The sequence below is a fragment of the Cotesia typhae genome, unplaced genomic scaffold (genome assembly GCF_013202065.1).
Source record: "Cotesia typhae breed Kobodo isofemale line unplaced genomic scaffold, CoteBio_Ctyphae scaffold_91, whole genome shotgun sequence".
In the NCBI taxonomy this organism is placed as follows: domain Eukaryota; kingdom Metazoa; phylum Arthropoda; class Insecta; order Hymenoptera; family Braconidae; genus Cotesia; species Cotesia typhae.
Window position 1 is genome coordinate 114,496 of NW_027423781.1, and position 20,219 is coordinate 134,714.

The following is a 20,219-nucleotide window of genomic DNA, read 5'->3' on the forward strand; positions in this document are numbered from 1 at the left end:
CACACTCAATAAAATTGGTATCACGCAAACCGTCAATCCTTAAGCGAGCAGTCACGACAACTCGAGGCAGCTGAGAAAATAGCACGCCTGTAATTTAGTTTTCATAGTCGTGAATTGCAAGAGAATCAAGAAAATCAAAAAAAAAAATCAAGAAAATAAAGATGAGAATAAAAACTATTCATCTTTAATACAATTTTAAAGAAAACGAATATTATTATTAAAATCATGTCCCTAAGTATTGAAAGCTTTATCTACAATATATATCTATTAAAATTATTTAAAATTTTAAATACCGAGTAAAAGGAAGAGCCGGGAAAAAAAGGAGAAAAGGAAAAAATAAAATAGTTATATATAAGTTATAAGAAAAAGCCATCGGTAAAATGTTACAGTAACAAGATAGAGAATAGAGACTAGATATGTGTCTCAAGACATAAAGATATCGAAATCTCTCAGAGGATGATCCTCGTAGATGCTTTTTCCTATTTTTCTTATTTTTCTCTTCAAGTACTCGTTTCTTTAAGAATAACCATTATGGATATTTTTCTTCTTCTTTGACTTTTTTTGAATAAAAGAAATAATAATAAATATATATGCTGCATATTAAAAGAATAAACATAGATAATAGAGTGATATAGTAAAAGTCATTTGCCCTGACACTAAAGTTATTTCTTTAGTGCTGTTTTACTCTTAATTTTTACTTTTATTTTGCTAAAAATATTAGTTATTTATCTCTGAAAGTATTTGAAAAAAAAAAAAAAAAAAAAAAAAAAAAAAAAAAAAATAGGAATGGAGAGGGCTGACTCTGAATTATCCTTTGACAAATATATATAACGACTAAAAGCTGAAAGGACTATAAGACTATAAGACAAGTTTGAATGCCTAAGGGTTACTCTGAATTGCAATGACTGTATCAAAGTCTGAGGGCTCGTCTAACAGTCTAACAGTCTAACAATCTAACATGAATCTTGAATTAGGATGACGACAAGACGACAATGCCATCCAGTGAGCCAATGAGCCAGTCACCAAGCCAACATAACTTTTGAACTAGACGGATCATGAAAAACGGAAATGCCGAGGGCTGTATTTTCTGTATAATATAGATATATATTCTCTGAAGATCGACGATTGGCAAGATACACTAGTTGGCTATTAGCCATCTAACGAGGATTAAAGTGAATAAACGAACAAAAAACTAAAATTAAACTGTGAAGAGCAATGTTACTCGTTAACCATTGGCTATATTTAATACTTTGCTGTCCGTTTGAGAATATAATAGAAAAATAAAATAAAACTTTTGGCTTAGCCCTTAGTAAAGCTCAACCTCTTTCAATTTTAAATCCTTTGCTCTTTAATCTCTTTAAAAAAGTAACGTTTACATTGAACTTTCTTTATTCTTTATATGTCTCAAAACAACTTTTTATTATCTATATTGTATATACTCTTGTAGAATAATCCCTTTCTCCTCGATACATATACAAAAATTTAAAAATTTCGATCACAAACATATTCAATAAACCTAATATATATATATATTAGGGTGGGTCAAAAAAATCGAATAATTTATTTTTGACTTTATACTCTGAAAAATAGGTTCGTAGACACCTAAAAAGAATTCTCTCCAAGTATAAGCTCTTAATTATAACGGGAAGGTCCTCCGCTTTGCGGGTTTCTATTTTTTTCGAATAATCAGATAAAAAAATTTATATCTCGCTTCCAACTGCTTGGAAAAATATTCCGTGGCATAGATTTTGTGAGAAATTGAATGCTTTACAAAAAAGGTCTCTTATGACTTTTTCAAAAACTCAACCGATTAAAAGATATTCATAGTTGAAGTTTGGCTATTTTAAGGAAAATATTCGTTTTTATTATGAATTTTATAAGTCGATGAAAAAAAATTATTTCGGATTGCGGAAATCATGATTTTGTAGGAAATTTACTGCTCTACAAAAATGGTCTCTTATGATTTTTTGATTAAGTGAAGCCGTTACGAGATATTCATCGTCAAACATTAACGAATATCAATATTTCCAGTTTTTGATCAATAATTCGATAAATTTTAATTTAAACTATGAGTTTCAGGAAAATTTACATAAATTTGAGTTTCGATCGATAAAGAAATGTTATAAACAATTTTTTTAATATTGTTTTCAGTCTTGAGCTTGTTTGATTGCATTAAAACAAGAAATTAGAGCATTTTTTTCGACATATAGCCAATGATTAGTTTAATTTGAAGTGAATGACATATTTCTTTGTCAAATTTAATATGAAAAGTATTGAATCAAGTGAGAAACAACCAGTATTTAACTTTTTATAGATAAATTTTTTATTGAATTATCAATTGCAATATAATTGTCTATATTTTTAACATAACAGTACGCTATTACTATAAATAATTTCTTTTATTACAATTTGGGAATGTTTTTGATGTTCTTTGACAACTTGCAATAAGTACTGGAATTGTTCTTCATTTTTGTCAAGCATTGATTATATTCACTGACTAATGCAACAGCTCACTCTGCTGAATCATTGACAACTTTTAGTTGTTGAAAGTATTTTTATTTTCGAGATAACTCTCATTAGTAGGCCATAATTCAACATCGACATCAAGAAAGTCATACGGTAGATCGAAGATTTTGAAAAGATTTAATGACTTTTTAGACACAAAGTCACTCAGAGTTCTCTGCGCCAATGAATTCAAATCTTTTTAGCAATTACAAATCTTTTAGCTTTAGAATCTGTACCTTCACGAGTATTAACAGCTTCAACAATACGTTTTTTTACTTCTAATGGAACGCCATCGTCAAACAGTGATAAAATGGCAAGTTCATCGCTCAAATACCATAAGTGCGAAATCATTTTTTCACACGTAGCTGAAGAAATCAAAGGATTGATATGTTTGTACTCCAATAAATTTTTCATAAACTGCAAGTCATGATAAGCAGCAGTTGTTGCAGAAGTTGATGAAAACCAAGCTTTTAAATACAATGTGACTATAAAAATACAGAAATGACGAAGACCATGCAATTCTTTCTGAGAGAGTTTGAATTCATCTCTGAATAGATACATTTTCAAACTATAAATGGCCTTAGCCATCCATCTAGCATGATGAACAGCACCAGGACGTTTGAAAGAAATCTTTTCTTGAGGCATTTCTCCAAGGAAAATCAATGATAATTCCAATAATTCTTTATCTAACTTATTATAACATTTCTTTATCGATCGAAACTCAAATTTATGTAAATTTTCCTGAAACTCATAGTTTAAATTAAAATTTATCGAATTATTGATCAAAAACTGGAAATATTGATATTCGTTAATGTTTGACGATGAATATCTCGTAACGGCTTCACTTAATCAAAAATCATAAGAGACCATTTTTGTAGAGCAGTAAATTTCCTACAAAATCATGAGTTCCGCAATCCGAAATAATTTTTTTCATCGACTTATAAAATTCATAATAAAAACGAATATTTTCCTTAAAATAGCCAAAATTCAACTATGAATATCTTTTAATCGGTTGAGTTTTTGAAAAAGTCATAAGAGACCTTTTTTGTAAAGCATTCAATTTCTCACAAAATCTATGCCACGGAATATTTTTCCAAGCAGTTGGAAGCGAGATATAAATTTTTTTATCTGATTATTCGAAAAAAATAGAAACCCGCAAAGCGGAGGACCTTCCCGTTATAATTAAGAGCTTATACTTGGAGAGAATTCTTTTTAGGTGTCTACGAACCTATTTTTCAGAGTATAAAATCAAAAATAAATTATTCGATTTTTTTGACCCACCCTAATATATATATATCTCTTTAGTCCTGGTGTTGTAATTTATTGGTAACTTTACCATCGAATAGGGATCTCCCTAACTTTATTATGTCACTAAGCTACGTCCAATAGCTAGGTATCCTATAATAAACTATAAACTGTATACTATATATCGAAGATAGTTTACTACCTAGTCTGCTGGTCTTATATACATAGGGAGGATACTTTTTTACGTTCTAACCCGTTTAACTGGACATTAATACTCCTAAAACTTTATTGATTCTTTGACTCCGGCTATTCTTTAACCAGATAAATAACCAACAATTATTTATTTTTTTTTTATTCCATGTCCAAATTTTCAAGTTATCAAAATGGTTCGAAAAAAAAATTTAATCACTTGTGTTTGCCAATAAATCAATTATAATTTAATGAAATGATAATTATAATTATAATTAATTAAAATGAAATTAGTATTTTTACATAATTATAGACAAAAAAGATTAAAATTGAATAAAAATAGAATTTAATTACATTAACTGTCAAAAAGAGATATCTTTTGTTCTCATTGTTCTCATTGGTCTCATTGGTCTTATTGGTCTTATTGGTCTTATTGGTTTTATTGCAGAGTATTGATCTTATCCATTCAATTTTATCTTGTATTTGAAAACGAAATGGGAATGGGGATGGGAATAGGAATTTAAAGGGGAAGGGAAAGAGGACTATTTGTCAGTTTAAATCCACTAAACTGATGTATAGATCCGGGCTTTTATTTATTATCCTTTTAATTTTTAACACAATAAACTATAACTTTTTATAGATGAAATAAATTTGTCGGTCGCGGTTTTACCAGATCAATAATAATTAGATGATAAAAAAAATAAAAATAATTGAAAAAACAATAAACAATATAGATAAAGTAATAAAGTAATAAAGTAAGAATGCTAATTTGATATTTAATTATTTCTTGACGTGTATAAAGTTTTGAAACTTTGTCATTATTCATCTGCGTACTTATACTATCGCATCATCTATTCAGCTTGAGCTTCCGATGTTCCGATGTTCCGATGTTCCGATGATGGTACTGGTGCTGCTTCTTGAAACCCTCTTCGGAATGTCATTTAAAGTTGTCAAGTATTTACATCATATTAAATTAATTTAACGTAATACACAGACAGCCTCCATGAAAATTTTAATCAAAATACCTACTTGTACTTATTATCTTTATATCATTTATATTCAATATAAGATTTTATATTTTTAATCGTTATTTATTCATTATTATAATAGTAAACATCCTCAAAAATAAGGCTCGTTAGAATTTTAATTTTAATTTAAATACAATAAATAGGTATAGTTAGTAATGATAGTTGCGAATACATTTAAAAAAGTATAATTAATATCATATATATAAAATATGACATTTCATTTTATCCATTTATTTAATTAAACTCAGGGCTTTATTAAGTTCCACATTGTCTGAAGATAATCCTTCATATATACCAAAGCAACTTTCTTTGATGTTTATTAAAAAAATTTTTTTAATTAATATTTAGAAATTAAAATTTGATTAATTAACAAAAAAACACATCCATTTTATTTATAATACCGACAGACTACCACGCCCCAATTTATTTTACCATTTTTTTTTTTTTTTTTTTTTTTTTTGTTATAAATAACGATATTGTTTTTTCCACCTCATCAATGTTTTATACATTATTTCAATTTAATTTATTTATTGACTGGTTGTTGAGTAGAGAAAAATAGAGGTGTATATACACATAAAAAGTAAATTAATTACACAATTAATTGGACAGTGAAGCTATGATAAATTATCTAATGTATTAAATATATATATATATATATATATATATATATATATATATATATATATATATATATATCTATACAAGTATTTAATGTCGTAAATAATTAACGCTAACATTGTCAGCCCGGTATATTTTATTTTTATTTAATTTTTACTGGTGCTCCTGTTAGTGCTGCTGCTGGTGGTGCTGATGTTGATGAGTACTATCGCTTTTATGCTTTTATAGGCTACAGCACAAATTGTTATATACTAACATTATCAATTTATTATCGCTTACTTTTATGTACTTTTATGTACTCAATGTCTATTTAATTATTAAATTCAATTTTTTTTTTTATTTTTTATTTACTATTATTTTTAAATAGTTAAATCTGTTGAGATATGTACACATTAGATGGATAAAATAATAGATCAGATATTATAGTTTCTAAGTGGAATTAGTGTGGAATTGGTATGCAATAAACAGTGGTCGAGCGAACCAAATATTTTGCGGTAGCAAGGGTTGAGAAACTATTTTAACAATTTAAACATAAATCGGTGGTAAGTTAGAGCAGTGAGTTAAACTTCTGGCATCGGAAATACTTATAGAGAAGGGGCTAGGATTTTATATATTATAAAATATACATCCCTGTCAGATAGTATTTTTTTTTTTTCTATCTCTATATTATAAATATTTAAGTATATTAAATTAAACGGTTAAAGTTATGCTAAATGTTTAAAACTTTTTTCATTTTTATTCTGCTTGTCAAAGATTATATACATCGTTATGTAAAACAAAATTATATTCCGCGTTTTACATTCATCTGTCTTTGACAGAAGGGATGCAACTTGGTGGTTAGAGAATATATACGTGGTAGAAGAGTGAAAGAGAATAAGAGAAACTGAAAAATGTTTTACACAGACAATAAATGAATAGGTTATAATAGCTGCGGCGGCAGTAGTAGTGCCAGTGGCAGTGTCTAAAGAATTCCAAAGCTAAAAGAGAGCATCAACCTAACAGAAAATAAAATGTATGACCTGTAAGCCTAGTACACAGGGTATATATCTATATAGAGTAACTACAGCCTATACTATTACACTATTGTACTAAAAAAAAACCCTTGAGTTATCGCGAATCTTGGGGCATTCATAAATAGCCACACCAAAGGATGCTTTATTACTTAATCTTTCTCTCTCTGTCTTACATTTCACCTACTCTAATATTAATTGCATGTCTACCGATACGACATTTGTATCACCATTAATTTATAACTTCCATTATTGTCTTGATCTTTATAATCTTTATAATAATAATAAAAAATTTTCATATAAAGATCAGAGATTAATAAAAAAAAATCTAAATTTTTGTTATTTTTTTTCCCCTTTTAAAGTGAGTGTATTCGCTCACACTCACTTGGTCATGTCTCACTGGTTGTTTTCTCCATACTCTTTACTCTACATTTCCACTTGGGGGGCTGACGTGACAAATTCCTCGAGCGCCATCTTCTGTGAGCGTCTTCAACAAAAGCCACTTGAATGGACTACTGGCACTGATGGGGTCAAACGAATGACGAGTGTACTGCTTTTGTTGGGTTTAACTTAACATTTTTTTTGTTTCTTTATTTTATTTATATTACTCACAATACTTTCTCCTGAATTTCCATTTCAGATTTTTTTTTTTTTACCTCTTTGTCTAACTCAAGTACTTTTTTTTTTTATCATTTTCCGCCCGGAGTTGCGCTTAAAGGGAAAGAAACTCGAGAGCACTTAAGCGATTAGTATGTAAGAAACCAACCCGGGTGTTGTAGGGAGAGAGGGAGGGAGGAATTAAAGCTTTTTAAACTTTTTATGACCGGCTGAAAACTATAAATACGCTCGAACAATAAACTTTTGAAATATCTACTTTAAATTATCTTTATTTTATTTTTTTTTTTTTTCATTACAAAGAATTAAATTATATGCTAGTTGAATTTTACAAAATTATAAAAAAATAATGAAAAAGAGTAATTAATTGATTGATATTATTAATTATTTTTATAGATATAAAAAAAGGTATTTGTTGGTATTATGATGGTATAATTTAAATAAAATATAAAATGAGGATATTTGAAAGGAAACAAATGTTTACTCGTAAAGCTTAAGTACCACCCGGTGGTATCTTTTAGATAGTGAGCCCTGTGGCTTTTCAGCCATTCACATTTTAATAGACGAGCATCAGGAGAACGGATAGGTAAGCGGAGAGGGTGAACATCAACAGCCTCTATACTACTATACTACTATCACTACCGCTGACACTACTACTATTACTATCTTTTTGTATATAGGGGTGATTGTATTTATTTATATATATATATATATATATATATATATATATATATATATATATATATATATATATATATATATATATATATATATATATATATATATATATATATAATCGAAAAAAAACTGAATAGGTCGTAGAATCTTTTTAATAGCATTTATGATGTAAAAGTTATAACCATCAGTAGTATACTAATAGTAATAATAGTCTACTAAATTTAAAACGTTCAAATTGTCATATCTCTAGTTGTATTTCGCGTACGCGGTATTTCTACCTCAACTTACCCTTCTGGGCCTATACCTAGGAGGTTTGCTTCTCATATACCACCAAACGTTAAACTTTCGATTACGTCGGCAGTTATCTGTATACGCAAATAACTTGAATATTGCTCGGTGTTGCTCGTCGTTACTTGGTATATCGATACATGTGCAATGTTAGACATAACACACACCAGTCACCATTCAAATGGATTCTCAACACGCCACATTTCTACTATTATACTACTAGTAGAGCTAGTATGTAGGGTGTTGGCAGTTGGCAGTTGGCAGTTAGGAGTTAGCAGTTAGCATTTACCATCTACCAGCTACGAGCTACCAGTTACCTGCTACCAGCTACCACCTATCAAGTAGTAGTAGCATTGCTTTGTCTGACATTTGCCCTCGACGATTTCGGTGAGTGGAATATTACATGAAATATTCAACAATTCTCCACTATCTTTCATCTACTCTCCCCGGCTGCTACTGCTGCTATTAATGGTTTATAAAAGCTATTGCTAAACGGTAAAAAGACAGCAGAATCTACAATATACATTAAAAACAAGTACTCCATTATTCAATTATATATATATATATATATATATATATATATATGAAATTAATTAAATTAGTATAAAAATGAATTGGTGAAAAAATTAAACGTATATTTTATTATATTTTATAACAAATTGTTTATTTATTTTATTAAGAAATAACATGAATTACAATAATAGATGTTGTTATACATTGACGCGGATAAATTTTCGTCGCAAGCTTTATTTTTAATTATTTATTTATCAATAATTGTATATGTTTTTGTTGTTGTTGTTGTTGTTGTTTGTTTTAGTTTAGTTTTGTGATAACTATTAATATTAATTATTTAATAATAACTGTTGACACTTTAGTCACCAAACTGTATGCACACGTCTATACGTTATTAAAAATGTCGCTTAAATGAGGTATATATTTATATAGCGGGGATAAAAAAATTACAAGTACAGCTGACATCACAGATTCAATAAAAAAAAAAAAAAAAAAAAAAAAAAAAAAAAAAAATTATATGTAATATTTAATAGTTGGTTGGTTTATCGACTGGTTAGTAGACAAACTATTGATCCTAAAATATAGAGCGTAAAGTATAGATGATGCTGAGAGGAGGAGTCTGTAGACAGCGGATACGCCAGAGAAGACAAACAGTTGCTGTAAGACTCTGGATTTACTCTTGTTACTGCACAGTAGTGTTGCAGCATACACGCACCGCTGAATGCTCCTCCACATCCCCAAATTTCCTCAACTTCTTGAGGTAGTGACACGGTATTGGCTTTATAAAATCTTAAAACAAAAAAAAAAAAAAAAAAAAAAAAAAAAATATAAATACAACTAATTATATAAAGGAAAAAAAAAAAAAAAAAAAAAAAAATCTCATAATTAATAATAATTATACTTAACCTTACGAAAGCATTGTCGTTTTGCTTTGTAAATCGATCAGCGAGGTCATGGAGACTTTTTGCGTTTATCTCTTTTAATTCATAATAATCCAAAAACGAATATTCGACGACCCAATTGGCACGACCGATTGAATTAGCTTTTGGTAAATCAAGATAGTACTGAGTGTAATCTAAAATCTGATAAGTCAATAACTTAAAATTTAAATAAATTGTTCATCGTTTTAATTAAATATTCCTAAATATTTATTATTGTTATTTTAATTACCAGTGATTAACAGACATATATTAACTTGTAAAGTAATTGTTTTTTAAATTAATAACTCACCTGTCCGGTGCTTGTTTCAAATTTGTATAACCTCAGACCGGGATTATTTGGTGCATTTGGTCGACCCGGGGTGATGCTCGGTGCCATCATAATCCACGAAATTGGTACTCCTGTTAGTATTTATTATTATTATTATTATTATTATTATTATTATTATATAAATTATTTTTAACTAATTGTCATTTTAATAATTCATTTGGCAATTGACATTTCACATTAAATATTAAATATTATAAATTTTATATTTTTTAATTTCGTGATTCTTTTTACATGATAAATGATATTTTTTTATTATTTTATATTAAAATTTAGTTAGTGAATTAGTATTTAAAATTGAAATTTATTGTGTAATGTAAATTTATATTTATTAAGAAAAAAAAAATTAATTATTAATACCCAAATCATTGTAAATAGTCCTAAAAGTATCAGAATGCCAGTGTCCAAAAAATTGTCCGGCAATAACATCTGAAAATTGTCTGACCATTTGCAAATATCTTCTATTGTGAATTGCTTTTAAAGGTCTGGCTCCACTGTCTCTTTCATCGACCCCCGGCGGTGTGTGACCAACTACATAAACCTATATATATATATCCACAGAGAATAAATGATAAATAAAAGTGACAGATCAAAGTAATTCATCAACTGCAGCAGCAAAAATAATAGCATTAAAATATATGTATATGTAAGCAAGCCGAGTAGAGATAAGGGTGGATGCTGTCTGAGAGAGTAAAGGGGAAAGGGAAAGGGAGAAACGGCATGAAGAATGGTTACAGAAATTCACAATTATTTACGTTGCCCTACCTAATATAACAACTAGAGTTTGCACTTGATTCTCATATTTTTACTCATTCCATCCATTTTCCGAGTTTATAATATATTTTTATGATCAATTTTCATTACAACCCCCTTACAATTTTACTTTTAACATGACACCGATATAAAAAAAAAAAAAAAAAAACAAACTAAACGCCCCAAGACATACAATGGGAACAATAAAATTACTTACTACCTACTTTCATAAATATTATATTAATATTATCTATATATTTACGAATTTATAGCCTCTAGAAATATTTTAACTAACCCAAGTTTATGTAATTCTGATAACATTCTTCCGATTCCGATTTCGATTTTAATCCTTTCATTCAATTATTATTGTATCATTATCACTATATCTTACCGTAACTTTATTTTACGTTTATAGGAACTTCCTTTCCTCGAAATATCGATACTTAATTATAATAACTAAAGCTTGTCCTTTTTTATATATTACAGTTAATTTATGACATTTGATATTTTAATTAAATTGCCACCCTGCAGGTTATTTATATAAACCTTTAATTTCATTAATAAATTTTTAAATGATAAATTAACCATGAATTTCGATAAAATAAAATCTAGAGGTTTATCATTTTTAATCAATATATAACAAAAGAGTTTCTAGATATCAATTTAAAAATTCAGTGTCACATTCTGCAAAATTGTATTGAACAAAAATAAAGTAAAATTACTAGTAACCAAAAAAAAAGGATAAAGAATAAAAAGAATAATAATAATAATAATAATAATAATAATAATAATAGAAAATAAAAAAAAATACTGTTTGATTGAACGATACAAAGAGACAGACAAATAATCGAACGAATTAACAATAGAAACGCTGATTGATCACTTTTCACTTCACATCAACGCGTAACTCACTATAACTATCTATATCTTTTTTCCAATCCCGAGGATATGTGTAATTTATCGTCGTATTTGACTCAACAAGCCCATGATAATTGCATTTGCTGACAAAATTTAAACGAACAATCGAACACCGCGTGTTGAAATGAATAAAAAAAAAAAATTAAATTAAAATAAGAGAAGTAAAAAAAAAAAAAAAAAAATGAGGGTGTATTGAAAAAGGATTATAATTAATGAGAGTAGTTAAAGATATATATTTCAAGCTGATAACAACCCACTTATCTTTTATAAGAAATGCTGGGGTTTGGGTCATTTTAGTATAACGGTGAGGGATGGTTTTTCTATTCCGAACAAGACGAATGGGCACTTCGCCACTGGGAAGTTTAAACAAGAACCTCGCCCTATACTCGTGTCCCGAATTAAACCGGATTACTGTGGCGCCTATGTTCAACTGTCACGCGCGCTCCGTAGAATATTCTTCATACCTTTATATCTAACCCCAAATATCCACCACGAGCTACTCCTTTATATTCATTTTGTCAATGCGCCAAAATTATTCCCAACTGTTCCACTGCCTCAGGACTTGAATTTCCTTGTGTTTTTTTTTCTATCTATTTTTCATTCTTTTAATAAAATTCTTCCTTCACTACTTTTTTTTTTTTTTCTTGGTTAAATAATTGTTATTATTAATTTTTTAAATGAAATTATTTTTATTCATCCCGTCGTGATGTCATTAATGGTCCGTATTTTTGATAATAAAAACAACTTACAGTGTCCTTTTTTTCTCTTGCAGTTCGTAAAACAGATTCAAACCATCGCCATTGATTGTGCGGATCAGTAGAATTTTTTAATAAACTCCCGACGATTCTTTGTTGATGTTGTTGCTGTTGCTGTTGCTGTTGCTGTTGCTGTTGCTGTTGCTGTTGCTGTTGCTGTTGCTGTTGCTGTTGTTGTTGTTGTTGTTGTTGTTGTTGTTGTTGTTGTTGTTGTTGTTGTTGTTGTTGTTGTTGTTGTTGTTGTTGTTGTTGTTGTTGTTGTTGTTGTTGTTGATGATGATGATGATGATGATGATGATGATCATGTTGATGATATTGATGTGAGTGAAATCTACTGTCAATATTGTCAACGTCCAACCAAAAATTAGTATTTAAAAGAATAATCCTGTACTTTTTGGACTTTTGTTCAACCATATAATACCCAGCTGGAATAATATATAAATATCTATATTAAAATGTTATAATTTATTTGAATTTTTATCATTGGTAAACTTTTGTTATGATGTGTAATTTTATTTAGAGTCTTTGTATTTTTATTTTAAGAGAAAAGTTAACAAAGTAGAATGAGATTTTGTAAAAGAAATTCTAAAGTATGTGCCGTTAGTCCTCATTTTCAGTTACTTAAATATATCCTACTACGATCGTATTTCCTGAAAAAGTAAAATTTCCTTCTCAGTTTCTCTTCTCCCATCCAGCAACTGGCAATCCGGCACCCAATACCCCGTAACCTAACCTAACGTTAAAACTTGTAAATTTATGCATCACAAATTGACTTCTTAATTTAACCTTTTTTTTTTTACTTTACTTTACCTTTTTTTTTCTCGACTAGCTAAATTAGTTGACGTAATCAACTCGAAAAAAAAAAAAAAAAATTATTTTATGAATAAAAAATGACATCACTTCTTATTGTATAATTTGGAAAAGTATATATATAGATTAATACTCTTAATATCCGTTAGTGTCCAACGGGTGTAACTCCATTTGTCACGTAGATCTAAAGTGTTGAAAAGTCGAAAAGTCTTGAAATTTTGAGACTATTTGGTTTCAATATAAAATGATTTAACAAGTTAAAAGTTTATTATCAGAAAATAAAGTTAAAGTTTGTGATAAAGGTCCACGTCGTCGTCTGACATTCGACATTTGACGTTTAACGTTAAAAATTAAACGTCAGAGTGACAGTTGTGAGTAAAGAGTTTTAAGTATAACTAACATTTTTCAAATGTTTGAAGTGCCTCACTCGGTAGCCAATGCTTCCACAAAATAGCAGTTTGGCTAAAATTCAACTCAACATCCTCGTGTCCCAGCGCTGGGAATACAAATTGGCTAGTGAATGTGTGAGATAATAAATCCGTGAGATTCTTTAAAGATTGCAGTCGTAATTCCTCACTCATTTCTGCGGCGTGAGTTAATGCATCACTGAAAACATTTTTTATCATCATATTCATCATATATATACTCTTTTAATACCTTATAATACGACACATATAAAAAGTATTGTAAAAGCATACCCTGTCCACAAAACAAACTCGATTCCTTCGTCCTGCTTTGATTTCATAGCTTGTACCGCAGACTCGATCAGTGCCCATGGTGAATCGCAGCTGTAGTTTCCAAACACTCCAGCGACTTTTCTATCAGGTCTTATGTGTCCAGTATCTATATTGTTACTTCGTGTATTCCAACACGCTAAAATAAATAAGTATAAAAATAAACTTTATTTTACACAGAATTTATCTAAAACTTTTCAATTAATTAATTAAAAATTAAAACCAGTGATGAGATACAACAGTGATGTACAAGCTCAAGCTTAAGGAACTAAATTTAAGATAAAAAAAAATTGAGAATAAGAGAAGAAATACAAGTGCATTTTGACCTTAATAGGTTTCAAATTTAGTTACTTTCGTTATACTACTATTTCAATCTTTTTAATTTTTTTTAATTTTTTTTCTTCACTACTTTCTCAGCTCTTTCAATATGTACTCTTATAGAAAAAAAAAAAAAATATAGAGTTAGCTAGCTCCATCAAGTCAAGTAAAAAATAAGAAAATTAAATCGAGAGTCAAGTGGGAGAGTAACAGCATCACGGATACTTTAGTCAATAGAAATAAAATGGGAGCAAAACTTAGCGTCACCTACTCAATGAACAAACCACACCGAGTACTGAGTTTAGTCATAGTTAGGTAGTTTCGATAAGTAACTCCTTAAGCCTTTGATTGATAAGCCGTACGAACAATATACATATTACTAAAAACTTTATCATTATTACTATTATTTTCACTTAATTAATAACGTAAATATTTTTTTCTAAGCTTACTATTTCCCCCTCCACCTCCAGATCCAGATGAATACTTTGGGTCGTAATGGATGTCTGTTATATGCCAAAAGTATCCTGTTAATAATAATAATTATTTTTATTTTTCTAAAAAATTATTTAAAAAATAAGGATAAACCAACCAACAGTGTAGATTTATGGGAAAAATTTCATTGACAAATTATTCGTACATACCTATTTTACCCTGAACCATAAATGAACACAAGAGCATCAAATAAATCTGTATCATCATCTCGAGTTGGTCCTAAAATAACAGGAATTCCATAGAATAATTTTTTTGACAAATTAATTCACGATATATACATAGATGTATATTTTTTAAAATTATATATTATTGCGATAGTTTAACAAGTTTAAAATAATATATTAAATCATTTAACTATTGAGTTTGTATTTACTAAAACCCTTGTGTATTTATATATTATTAATATATAAATACGTACCAAGCACCTGCTATTTCCGTGGAAAATACAGGTCAAAATTTTTGTTATTGTTGTTGCTCTAGTGTTTCTGGAAACTATCCATTATACTATTATCAAGGAGAACTAACGATATTGGGGCTTATACATACACTTTTGCTTCTAACGGGCAAGTGAAATAGATCTATAGTATTGATACTTGTGTATCAGGGAATAATGAAATAACAAAAGAGAATATAATAATAAAAAAAAAAAAAAAAAAACAATTTCATATTTTATTATTATCATTTCTACTAATTCTCACTTTTCTCTTTTTTGGTTAGATATAATGTAAAGTTTTAAGCCGAAATAGGGTGCCGATCCTGGTTCCTATCCTATCCCAGTAATTTCAAATAACATTACTGTATAAAATTTGTTTAATCGAGTTTCTAACACTCGAACTTGGATTAACATTAATTCCACCTGGATTCATTGAGTTTGCGTAAAATTTAACCCAGAACACTCGTTGCGTATTATCCATTCGAATAAGTTGTACACTTGTATTAAGTTTAAAAGTATACTTATTTGAATAATCATAAATAGATAATAATAGTATTTTGCAGTGTATACACTGTTGGAAAGGTTACTCTAAACCCTAAAGGTTGTTGTTCAATGCAATAAATTATTTTGTGGTCTATCAATCTTGTTTTAATGTCTTTAAAAAGTTATTTTCGGTTTGATGGGTACATTTATGTCGGGGTCAATGTTTAGGGCAGGGTGCTATTGGTATTTTTCCTGAGATGATGTTGGACAACGATCGTAAACATAAAACGACTGTATAGAAAAACGTATGGACTAAGAAGAAAAATGAAATTACAACGAGTTGCCAAGACATATATATATATATATATATATATATATATATATATATATATATATATATATATATATATATATATATAAGAAAGCTAAAATTCAATTCGATATAAAATTCTGTCATTTACCCCTTTTTTTTTTCTTTCTCTCCAATGTACCAGCGCCATAAATATCCGATAAAATAAATTCAACTATTTTTTATTATTATTTTTCCGTAAAGAAAAATAATCGGATCACTAGTATTTCAAATAAATGTTATCGTAAATAATTTTAAACTTTATTAAATTCAATTTTGAATATATCTAACATCAGATATATATATATATATATATATATATATATATATATATATATATATATATATATATATATATATATATATAATAATAATAATAATAATAATAATAGATCGTTGTATTTTAAAAATACAAAAGTTACATAAGCTAGCTACATTTATTGGATATGAGAGACTATTTAAATTGTTAGTAGAATAATTAGATCATGAGTTATCGATTTTCAAAGTGCGGTAGGTTAAACTTTGATTGCTCATAATCATGATAATATGGCGATATAAATTATAAATTCTATTGCGCTCAATAATCTTTGAGCGCAATAGAATTTTTTGTTTTAATATATAACGATAATGAGTAATTACATGTTATAAATAAATAAACCTTTTTTATTGACAATATCTATTAAATGTACACTATAATATTACAAACAAAATATGAGTTTATAACTGTCAGATAAATCTATGATTCCCAAATAAAGTTAATAATATATATCTGGACATCAGTATTTGAAATGGATAAGGATATATGAAATTATATCGAAAGTTTGAGGTACAAGTATATATTCATAACTCTAGTGAATATTTTTAGAATCTCTATAATACTATATACAAAACAAGAACAATCAAAGTTAGCTCAAGTATATATGTATATAGATATATATAAAATTGTGAAATGCATCTCTTGGAATGTCGGTAGGTCGGTCGGTACCGGAAGTCATCAAAAACTTTAGAGTTTGACTCAAGAGTTTGAGTAGTTTACACTCGGTTACCGGTTACTATGGTTCGTGTATGGTCCGAATAACAATTTAAAAGTGTCAGGTATATACGAAAAATCAATAAAAGATCAAGAAATGTAACTCGTGAGCTAACCCAACTTTCGTGACTTTAATATATCATTGTCACCTTATTTTTATATATAAATAAAAATAATTTATAAACATTAACAAAAAAAAAAAAAAATGGCTTATATATTGGATATAACAATTAGATTTAATGACAATCACGAGTATATATATATATATATATATATATATATATATATATATATATATATATATATATATATAATATACAGGACTTAAAAAGTTTGTTGAGACCCTAAGGAGATTACCAATGGCTGTTTCAATTAATTTTATTTTAAAAGTATAGACAAACAACAAACAGGCAACTCGACTAAACCAACAACAACAACAACAATTAAGTGATTTAGCTAGTTTTGACCACAATCAACTAACAACAGGACGGATCCATTAGTTCTGGCTATATAACTTTGTCTATTTCTTAATACCTATATAGATATTAGCTATAACTTGTTCACCTTTCATTAATTTTCACCTAATAATCTAATGCTTTCAAGTTTCCTATTATTGGATATTTATTTTTTTTTTACTATCTACCTATATTTTAACAAACAGGTATTAATTATTTTAATATGGATTTTTTTGCTAATTATACAAGTTGTAATTATTTAATACAAATAAATTTTAATTTTTCTCAATATCGATCGGTAAAAAAGAGAATAAAAAAAATTATATTAGATATTTGCATTTTAATGCACGTCCCTATTACTTTTTTATAGCCTTTGAAATGTGTGTTAATTACGCAATCGATAAAATCGATACCAATTTATGAAAAAATATATAAAAAAACGAATAAAACTATGTTACTAGAGCAATAGTAATAATAATGTTAATTAAAATTTTATTAATTGTTTCGGTCCTTTGAGTAAAATACAACAAATGGTTCTTTCAAATACTCACGCTAATTAAAGCATCCTCTTTTTTTTTTTTTTTTTTTTTTTTTTTTCCCTCTAGTATCTCGTAAATTTTTTATGAATCTGTATTAAAAAAATATTAAAGTTTTAACAAAAATTACGATGATACCATAAAAAATGGTGGTACATTAAATCATGATGCAACAAGTAAAGTAAAATTTAATAAAAAGTTGAAAAGTTGAAAAGTTGAAAAAAAAAACAATAATAATTTAATGTTAATTAAAAAAAATTCATAAAAATTCCATTAACCTAGTAGAAGAATGGGGTTGTTGGATATAAAAATATAAATACAAAGGGAACCACCACAAAAAAATTATTATCACATTTAAAAAATATAAAACAAATATATTATCACATAAATAATCACTTTGGTTTTTTACTTTTTTCGTACCACTTTATCCTTCCTTGGACTCCCCGAGATGAAAGATTATAGCTGCACCTTTTTTAATACCCTATTATGCATTTCTTGCGTCTCCAACTTGTTTTTTTTTTTTTTATAATAATTATTACTATCTTTATTATTATAAATTATTCTTTCCTCTGTTTATATTTTTTCTATCTAAATATTCCTCTTTAAACTCTCGACAGCCAGTCTTATTCTGCACTCCACGGTTTATTAAAAAAAGGACTTTTTTTCATTTGTTACTCTTATTATTATTATTAATGTTAATTTTAATCACAGTTTTACGAAAAAAAAAAAAAAAAATAATCATCATTATAATTAATGGTATTTTAAAAATATAATAAAAATAATTAAAGTGTGTTAATAAAAAAAATGATAGATAGATATATATATATATATATATATATATATATATATATATATATATATATATATATATATATATATATATATATATATATATATATATATATATATAATAATGTGTTATAAAATATCACTATGTACTTTGATCACTGTCAACACGTGTGTTAGGGTGTTGATATTACGGTCTACACGAGTCGACTACTGGATCTCTCGGTTTACTCAGACGAGTATCCCGACTACCCTGAGGGTGGTTCCCACTTCTCACCGTGCGACTGCGCTATTACCCGTCGTCACAACCCCTTTAACTCATTCTTCTTATTCTTGTTGTTGTTAATACTCTCTTTTCTCTTTTCTCTTTTTCATCGCTACTCCGTTACTCTCAAAAATACTATATGTATACTAGAAATATAAATTGGGCACTCCAGTCCGAAGCGAATAAGAAATCAGAGTCAATTTTTTCGATAAGTTGCATTTTATTATTTTTTTTAATTTAAAGGCAAAGGTGGGAAAAATTTTCACCGTCCAGACAATACAACAATAAAGATTGAAGACAAGATATAATAAATGAAATGGGGAAAAAAATTTTTTTCTTTGATTTTTAGTTGGTATATAGTATATAATGAACGTTTAAAAATTAAAGAAAGGAAAGCGACGGTTAGATTTAATAAAACCCAAACCCAAACGAATTGAACGAATTTAACCAACTAAACCAACTGTCTAGTCGAGTTGAATTGTATCAGTATAGCAGTTAGAGCAGTTAAAGCAGTTGGAGCAGTTAGAGCAAGGGTATGTTACAGTATTCTCTATCTGTACTCAGTATATACATGTACATTGACTCTTGCACCTTTTTTTTTTTTTTCTTGTTATTTTTCTAGCGGTGTTGAATACAATGTTAAATATTTCTTTTCTCAATTTCTCCATCTCTTATTTACTATTTTCTATACTTTTTTAAAAAAAAACTGTACAATGCACAGTATGTTTATGATAGTCAACCTGAATTTTTTCAGGATAAAAATAAATAGATTTACTTATACCGGTAACGTGAATTTGTGGAACAATTTCATTTCACTGGTCTGTTACTATAACTCGAACAAAAACTCAAACTAAACTTGAAACTGAAACTGTTACTGTTACTGTTGCGCCAATAGTGTGGCTACACTACTGGATACGCGTTACGTGGTAAACGTTCGGAAAATTTCATACCGACCGACTCATAGAGCCATAGAGCCATAGAGCCATAGAGCCATAGAGCCATAGAGACATAGAGACATAGAGACATACAACCAAACAACCATATAGATACATTGTATATATAACTAATAGTATGTATAGAGAGTTACACAGAATTGAGAAAAAAAAATTAAAAAATAAGTAAATAAAGAATGAAATGCATTCGATAA

General features: G+C 28.0%; 1 protein-coding gene across 3 annotated transcripts; it reads right to left on the bottom strand.

Moving 5' to 3' along the window:
* Positions 1-8,827: 8,827 nt before the first annotated feature.
* LOC141537640 (acid sphingomyelinase-like phosphodiesterase 3b) lies at positions 8,828-19,008 on the bottom strand. Of its 3 annotated transcripts, XM_074258757.1 has the most exons (12): positions 18,961-19,008; positions 18,442-18,697; positions 18,037-18,113; positions 14,885-14,954; positions 14,693-14,767; positions 13,890-14,064; positions 13,592-13,797; positions 12,376-12,806; positions 10,316-10,496; positions 9,920-10,029; positions 9,596-9,771; positions 8,828-9,478 (listed from the first exon to the last, which is right to left on the bottom strand). In XM_074258757.1, exons 4-12 carry the CDS (start codon positions 14,940-14,942, stop codon positions 9,232-9,234), a joined length of 1,659 nt encoding a protein of 552 aa, XP_074114858.1. In that variant the 5' UTR covers positions 14,943-14,954; positions 18,037-18,113; positions 18,442-18,697; positions 18,961-19,008; the 3' UTR covers positions 8,828-9,231. The 3 variants fall into 3 exon arrangements, with proteins under 3 accessions (XP_074114858.1, XP_074114855.1, XP_074114856.1); XM_074258754.1 differs by lacking the exon at positions 18,037-18,113; XM_074258755.1 differs by lacking the exon at positions 18,037-18,113 and having other exon boundaries at positions 18,442-18,649; positions 18,961-18,984.
* Between the last annotated feature and the right edge of the window lie 1,211 nt (positions 19,009-20,219).

Excerpts from the sequence above, each read along its gene's own strand:
- LOC141537640 (XM_074258754.1), bottom strand. The coding sequence starts at position 14,942 with ATGATGATACAGATTTATTTGATGCTCTTGTGTTCATTTATGGTTCAG. Across the intron at positions 10,497-12,375 it reads CAAGAGAAAAAAAGGACACT|GTTTATGTAGTTGGTCACAC; the intron begins GTAAGTTGTTTT and ends ATATATATATAG. Across the intron at positions 10,030-10,315 it reads GACTATTTACAATGATTTGG|GAGTACCAATTTCGTGGATT; the intron begins GTATTAATAATT and ends AAATACTAACAG.